This window comes from Myotis davidii, unplaced genomic scaffold, assembly GCF_000327345.1.
Source record: "Myotis davidii unplaced genomic scaffold, ASM32734v1 scaffold190, whole genome shotgun sequence".
Classification (NCBI taxonomy): Eukaryota; Metazoa; Chordata; class Mammalia; order Chiroptera; family Vespertilionidae; genus Myotis; species Myotis davidii.
Window position 1 is genome coordinate 757,474 of NW_006283440.1, and position 8,222 is coordinate 765,695.

Genomic DNA, 8,222 nt, shown 5'->3' on the forward strand with positions numbered 1-8,222 from the left:
GACCTGCCCTAACCGGTTTGGTTCAGTGGATAGAGCATCAGCCTGAGGACTGAAGGGTCCTAGGTTCGATTCCGGTCAAGGGCATGTACCTTGCAGGCTGGCCATGCCCCCCAGCGACCCAAGCTCCCAGCCTCTCCTTTTTTTCTTTTTTTCCTAGCATTTATTTATCTTCTATAATTGAAACTTTGTAGCCTTGAGCAGAGCCCAGTGCCAGCCAGAGCAGGCGAGAAGCTTGGCTTCCTCCATCGCTAGGGGCAACCCAAGCCTCCTGCTCCCTCCAGCTCCCTGGCCGCCGCCTTCTTAGTTGGGTTAATTTGCATACTTGCTCCTGATTGGCTGGTGGGCATGGCTTGTGGTGTGGCTTGAGCATAGCGGAGGGACGGGTAGTTTGCATGTTTCTCTTTTATTATATAGGATTGGTAAGTTAAACATTCCTGATAACAACCATGTGACTGTTACTCCTCAAACATCAGCCCCGCACTTTCATAACCAGTTTGTTTATCATGTATCCCCTGCTTCTCAGAGGTAGCACATAGAACGTGAAAATGTGGGGATTGTGCTGTTCTAATTGAAACTCGTACATGTTTATCAGTTGGTGGACGAGTAAGTCGTGAATTAAATTATACTCGCCAGAAGATTGGAGAAGAGGCTATGTTTAATCCTCAACTCATGATCCAGACCCCGAAAGAAGAAGGTGCTAATGTCCTGACCACAGAAGCGCTCCGCCAACACCTGGACTCAGCACTCCAGGCCAGCCGGGTCCACGTGTATATGTATAACAGGTAAGGTGAGGCCATGGGAAGAGGCTGCTCGCTTAGGCCCCTTTATTTTAATAAATAAGGTTGTCCTAGAAATACAAGTGGGGTGTTCATTCAAATAGTTTTTTAATGAAATGACTTTTTAAATGAAATTATTAAAAAAAAACAACAACAAAAAAACCTTGGATCCATTTCCAGAGTTTGGTAACCAAAGACATGACTTTATAATGTATTTTCAGTAAGTATTTAGTCACTATCCGCAAATGTGTATGATCCTTCAAGCTGCCACTGGGATGCGACACAGTACACCTATTCTGAAGATGTTTTATTACTTGAGCTGTTTTTAGAATAGTCAGATTTTACATTGCCTTTGGTCAGCTTGCGAGGAATACGGAAAGAATAGAATAGAAAAGAAAAACAAAGAAGTTACTAATTATTTTGTAGTCACTGTAGATATTAACAGGTGTTGGTTTGTGTCACAAAACCAATAGAGGGTGGAGCCACTTTGGCAAATTTCTGCTGATAGATAAGTGGCGTAGGTTAGACTTATGCACAGCTTCACAAAATATTACCCTTTAATTTCATAGCTAATTCAACAATGCTGTGGGTACAGTAAAAGCAGAGGAGGAGTTCTGGCACTTTTTCTTATCTATCTGAGCTGTGAGATGTCAGGGTGGGGCCTTCACATCTTGTCCAGCACTTAGGTCAGGGCAGGCACCTGGAGTTTGTTGACTGCCTGACTGCCTGAATTGATTCATTTAATTGGGTCTTCTCCCTGAGCGGTTGAGAGGACTATCCCTAAACCCCATTTCCAGGGGACCACTGAGTTGGCATTTATCTAACTCTGTCCTGCCCCCATAGGCTTTCAACACCAGGAGGAAGCGGCAGTGCAGACATAGTCAGTGGCCGGGGAGGATGAGGGAGAATAAAATGAAAGTCTGTCCTTGTCTCTGCTGTAACCTCAACTCTGCATGCACATCGCTGGGTTGGCTATTATGTTAGACCCATCTGGCTGGAGACAGGATTCGGGGGCCCAACATGACCTTGGGACACGTCACCTAGTTAGCACACTCTTGTCTCCTCCCCTGTAAACTAAGTGATGGAGTGTTTGCTCAGTGTCCTCAGGAGGGTCCCAGAACAAGATCAGGCACATGTGTATGTGAAAGGGTTTTAGGAAATGCCAGGGGGTGTAGCTTAGCGCTCTTGTCAGGCAAACTTGGGTGGAGAGCGCATCCCAGCCCTCACTGGCACAGCCCTCCAGTCTGCCAGGAGCTTTGAAGGGAAAGCCACTATCTGGTGCAACTTAGTAAAATGTGCAAGTGGAAATGGGTGTTCCAGGGCCACTGTGCGCATGCCAGGGGCGTGCTTGCGTGCTGGAGCTCACCTGGAGGGGCTCATCGCTTACTTAGGAGATGTGGACACATCTGTACAATGAAATAACACTTTCACGGAGATGGAACCAGAGGACTTTTATGCATGAACTGGAAAGAACACCTAGTTCAACCCATCTCATTTTTTTAGGTGAGAAAATTGGAAATTGGATCGATTAAGAGCATCTGTCCAAGTTCATACAGTTATTAAATAGTACACAGCCAGGTTTCATACCTCTCTCGTGGCTCCAAGCCCAGTGGTGTTTCTAACCACAGCCATGCCCTTCTCAGGCAAGTTTAAATGAATTAATTGATCAAGGGATGTGAAGTGAGAACCTACTCACGCTGCATAGTCTGTGCTGATGCTGTATGGAGTTAGAATATGAACATTTACATAGTGGGTGGGTGGGCAGATGGATGAATGAATTGATAACTTGGGTCCTGTGGAAGGAGCCGAGAGTCTAGTTAGGAAGAAGACAGTTCAATATAGATGAGCAGGTACAAAGCCAACATGGGCAGTCTCCGCTGCAGGTGTTCCTGGCGTCATGCGGGAGGTCTGACCAGCCCGTGCTCAAGAGAAAGGGGTCATTCTTAGGAGCACTGGTCAAAGAACGCTTAGCAGGAAGGCAGCCTTTCAGTGGGTCGCCAAGGGGTGTGTGAGCTGGTCACAGGGAAGAAGGCCAAGTCCAAAACTCCCCTTTGGGTGATCAGTACAACAGAGCAGTGTGGAGGGAGCTTTTTATATTTAGTTTTTCTTCCCTTGGATTTCTCTCCCCTACTTTTTCCAAATTTCCTTTTTTCTTTCAAGTTAGAGTTACCTTCCTTAAGGCATGAGCTTATATAGCACTCTTTTAGGGATAGCAGTGCTCTATGATAATATGTAGGTGCTAGATGAACGGTAAGTGCAGGCCAGTTTACTTAATACCGTTTCTAATGGACAAGAAGAGAAGACCATAAAGTGGGAAATGGATATACCAGGCATTGCTTGCAGCATTCATTCATGGTTAAGAGTAAGAAAGTTCATTGTGAACACTTGTCTATTAATAAGGACATTATCTGCTAGTAAAAATATATATATATATAAGGCAGTAATATTTTCACACCTGAATATGTTAATACATTATAAGCCTTACCGATTTAGTCTCCAGTTATTTTGCATTTATGATAACTCAGTCTGATTTGCCCTGAAGTTGTTTAATGTATGTGGAAAGCAGATTAATGGTGTAAACAAGATTATTGGGAGAACACTTAAGGAAACAAGACTTCTCAAGTACTTTGGTAGTATTCATTTACATAAACACCCACACGTTAATTACAATTGAGTATTAACTATTCATTAAAGCGAGCTTGTTGGGTCTCTACTTGGCAAAAGCTCTGCTCGTTTTGACAGATACTTAAAAGTGACCAAAATCTCGATTTGTTCTATATAGTCTATAGTTCCGGTTTTGCACTGAGTTCCTTACTTTATTGCAATGAGAAATTTTTGTCTCTGCTCTTCACTAGACAGTGGAAATTGGAACATTTGTGTTACAAATCCGGAGAACTTATCACAGAAACAGGTTACATGGATCAGGTATATTTTCTCTTTTGTTTACAAAGAACATTCTCAAAGACACCCCAGTGGTGTGCGTCAGCCTAACGCTTGGCCTATTCTTTTTAATTTTGACAGATAATAGAATATCTTTACCCTTGTTTAATTATCACGCCTTTGGACTGCTTCTGGGAAGGGGCCAAGTTACAGTCTGGGACAGCATACCTGCTGTAAGTGTATGATTTTGTTTTCTGGCGTCTGATTTCTAAGCTCTAGAATGTTTTTGATATTACTTTATCATTGTTTATTCTGTTTCAGTTTTGAACAAGAAGTAAAAACATTGAAATTCCATGTGCATTTTTTGAGTGAATAGTCTGGGGAGAGAGAGGTCTGCAGCAGAATATTTTTCCTCTTAAAAAAAAAAAGTTCTGTAGGCATCGTTAAATTTCATTCACTTTTACCAGCCTATTTATATGCAAATAAAATGCAAATGGTTTCAGAGTATGTGTGATTTTTAACTCTTTAAAATGTTGGCAGTTTTGCAGACTGCACTCAAGCTTAGCTTATCTTTTAAGGGGAGAATTTATTAGTGGGTTCGTGTCAGAACTAAATATCTTGAGTGAAAATTCAAGATCTTCCTGAGGAGGAAAATGTTAACCTTTCTTGGGGTCGCATTAATGACATTTAAAGGGGAAATCTGCTATCTTTGAAGGCCCTGCTAGTGGGTGCTTCGTAGTTTAGCAGTTGGATATTATATACTCCTCATCAGTTAAAGAATAATTGCTAATCAGTGTCGACATTTTCAGTTAATTATGCAGGAGTTAGTGCTTGAGTTATTGTTTCTGTCCTAGCTTGCACATCTCTGCAAAAGCAATTTGCAGTGGCCATCCCCTGACCCTCAGTGTACAGTTTTAGATGGGAAATAAGGGGTTTTGTGTTTTCTGGTTGGGAGATTCTGAATAATGGCTTCAGCCTGGTTAAGCAGCTACAGTGTGGTTTGAACCACATAACAGGCAGCCAAAAGCCTTTCTGGTCTGTCAACAGCACAAATTCAAAAGTGAGTGTGGGGGGAAGTGGCCTTGATGGCGGTGATGGCGGAGGCGGCAGGGGGCTTAGGGGGTTGCCTGCCAGGCTGTCAGAGGGAGCTCATAAGTATGGGATTATTACAGGTAATGGAGATCAAATATTTTGATTGATGACATTGACAAAGTAGTTATTAGGCTTGCAAGTGCTAATTTGATATTGCGACTCCCTCTTTTTTCTTTCCTTTTTTTTAAAATCTCAGTCTTCTGTTTAGAAGCACCACTGGCTAATTTTGTTTTTCGGTATTAAAATACAGTAGGTGGGCAAGTTCAGATTCCTTGTGCCTTCACTCATGCATCAGCCCTCTGCTTGCCACCTTACTTTCCCGACTTAGGTTTGCATGCACAGACCGGGAAGGGAGCGGTTTGCTTTTTCATGCCGGGGTGGGGTCCCAGGATGGCAGCCTTACCAAAATCCTCACGTGATCTGTGATCGGCGCTAGTGCGAGCACTCTCCGCGGTCTTGTCATTTTCCTGAGGGTTTGGAAGCCCCTTCATTGTCTTGCCCCCTCCTTTCTTTCACAGAGGTAAGCCTCCTTTGCAGTGGACAAACTTTGACCCTTTGGAATTCCTAGAAGAGTTAAAGAAAATCAACTACCAGGTGGACAGCTGGGAGGAAATGCTGAACAAGGCGGAAGTTGGCCATGGCTACATGGACCGGCCCTGCCTCAACCCAGCGGATCCGGACTGCCCCGCCACTGCCCCCAACAAAAATGCCACCAAAGTGAGTACACCCGGGGTTTTGCTCAGGACAGGCAGGGAGAGCACTGTGATGGTTTCCCCCATTCTTCGCTTTATTCTTTTCATTTTTAAGATTTCATTCTCAATGACTCCTTTTGTCTGTGGCACTAAGTTTGTTTATAGAGCGAAATTCTGCTGTAAGATTTGCCATACGCCTCTCATTAGCCTTGTTTTTAATGTTCTCGCTGAAACAACCAAGCCCTGAATGCGCTGGGTTTTAACAAGGCATGTGACCTGCCTGCCAATTCCCACAATTATGTGGCTGTCTTTCCATTCCAGCCTCTTGATATGGCCCTTGTTCTGAGTGGCGGATGTCATGGGTTGTCCAGGAAGTACATGCACTGGCAGGAGGAGCTGATTGTGGGTGGCACGGTCAAGAACAGCACTGGGAAGCTCATCAGGTAACCCCGCACAGGGAAACCCAACCATCGCGTTGCTTCCTGCCCGAGAAACCACTTCCCTCTGACATCTGCAAGTGTATTGGTATTAATGCTTCCCTGCTCTCCTAGCTAGCCGTCTGTTGTAATAGCATCTTAGAAAATAATAGCAGACCAGACCAGCTTGAAAAGGCACCATGTGGGGCATTTTTTGAGAACATTTTTGTCGTTTTCATCGAGACTGTAGTTAGTGAGTATAGGGCTTTAGATCTGCCCGTTGTGTAGAAAATCGGGGCACGTGTAAGCAGACATGGTCACAGCATGTGGAGTTAAGTGGTACAAACTGTATGCCCTTGTAACCTGTTAAGCCAGCGGTTCTCAACCTGTACTATATAACAGTAGCAACATTACAGTTATTGAAGTAGCAACGAAAATGATTTTATGGTTGGGTCACACCATGAGGAACTGTATTTAAAGGGCCAGAAGGTTGAGAACCACTGTTAAGCTAAAGAGAAAACCAGCCAATGGCTAACCAAGAATTGTCCCGTGGGCACTGCACTCCGTGCCGTCAGCTACAGGTACTCGTCCGAGCCTGCTCCCTGGGAAAGCCATCTGGGATTTCTGCACAGGCAGGTGGGCAGGGGTGAGCCCAGCATATCTGGCCAAGCTATCTACTCCTCTACCCTCCCTGTTTCATTGAGTAGAAACTGAGAGAGGAAATTGCCTATTAATTTAATTTTGGGGTCTATCTGTAGAAGGTTTGTAAGGTGACACCTTTAATACGGTGCATCAATCTGTTAAATAAAGTAACACCCGGGTCCGGTTGTAGTGGGAACCTGTGCTCATGTAGAAGGATAGGAGGCTGCGGGAGAGTGGGGCGCAGAGAGCCGCTTCCAGGGGTGCTAATCTCTGCCTTCTCACCACCACCCCTCGTCCAGTGCGCACGCCTTGCAGACCATGTTTCAGTTAATGACTCCCAAGCAGATGTACGAACACTTCAAGGGGTACGAGTACGTCTCACACATCAACTGGAATGAGGACAAGGCCGCGGCCATCCTGGAGGCATGGCAGAGGACCTACGTGGAGGTAAACTGCCCGCGTCCTGACACCCACCTTTGAATCTGGGTACAAGCCCCTTACTTTCCAAATACTTCACTCGAATGATGTTTTAAAAGGTTTTTTTATTAGAATTTATTTTCAAAACAGACCGAGTCTGGGAACCTGTGGGAGGAAAACATTTTTCCCTTTTCTTGATATTGAAAATCTTAATATCTGTGCGACGCACATGCTAATTGGGGTGCCCTGGCACATTTTGAGTAACCAATTGTGAACTCTGGAGTTAGGCATAACTGTTAAAAAAAAAACACTTGCTGCACAAGAAAAGGTGTCTGGAAAGCATTAGCCAGGCATAGACTCCGTCACAGCTGCAGTGCCCTTGGTTAGGTCATGTGACAGGAGCTGGCCTTTGTTTCCCAAGCAGTGACCTCTCCTGAGCTGCGTACGACCTTTGAAAGGTGGCCCGAGAATGAACGGGGAGGGGTGCCCGTGAGAGCGCCTTGTTTTGGATTAGTGGGAACTGCGGGAGAGCCGCGCGGGGGGAGCAGCAGTCCTCCTGTAGAGCACATACAGCCCTGGGCGTGAACTCCGATGACACCGGCTCCCCACGGCCCCACATGCTCACTGGATTAGTGCTCACCTTTGCTGTCCCAGGTCCAGGGTCATCGAGCCCAAGTTCAAGCCTGAATGGTGCAGAACGCTTGATAAGGCACCAGAAAACAAGTGGGGGTCAGGTTGCAGAGACGCATCCCCGGCACCTGGGCTATGCATTGAAGCTCCCTGAAGCACTGGTTTCATCGGGTACGTTCCCTTCTGTTGTGACCACAGGTGGTTCATCAAAGCGTCGCCCAGAACTCCTCTCAGAAGGTGCTTTCCTTCACCACGACGACCCTGGACGACATCCTCAAGTCCTTCTCGGACGTCAGCGTCATCCGAGTGGCCAGCGGCTACTTGCTGATGGTAACCGTCTGTTCAGTCCCCACCCTGGGGGTTTGGGGCCTCTTTTGGTTTTCGGTTTTTACCTTTCCGTGACGCCTCCTGCTTTTTAACTGCTCTTAACACATGTGCATCTCAGACAGAGAGAGCTCAGGCTTCATAGCAGTTTGAGAAGCGGTCGTGTGGAGTTTGCCCATCTTTGATTTGTACCATTTCATGTGATGTCTGTAATGTAAATTTTTGTTGTTGTTGGATTTCATTAAGTTTTGTTTTTTTACCTTTTGATTTGGGGTGATGGGTGGGGGAAAACATTAGAATCCTTACACATTCTAATGTTTGGCTCTTGTGTCTCCCCAACCTGCCCTCCCCCC

General features: G+C 45.5%; 1 protein-coding gene across 1 annotated transcript in view; it reads left to right on the forward strand.

Moving 5' to 3' along the window:
- The window catches only part of PTCH1 (patched 1), a 63,596-nt gene that overhangs the window by 22,569 nt on the left and 32,805 nt on the right, over window positions 1–8,222 (forward strand). Inside the window, 7 exon segments of the mRNA XM_006779327.2 lie at window positions 593–782; window positions 3,632–3,701; window positions 3,798–3,889; window positions 5,267–5,465; window positions 5,762–5,883; window positions 6,798–6,945; window positions 7,744–7,897. Of these exon segments, the coding sequence (XP_006779390.1) occupies window positions 652–782; window positions 3,632–3,701; window positions 3,798–3,889; window positions 5,267–5,465; window positions 5,762–5,883; window positions 6,798–6,945; window positions 7,744–7,897 (916 nt within the window). The 5' untranslated portion in view covers window positions 593–651.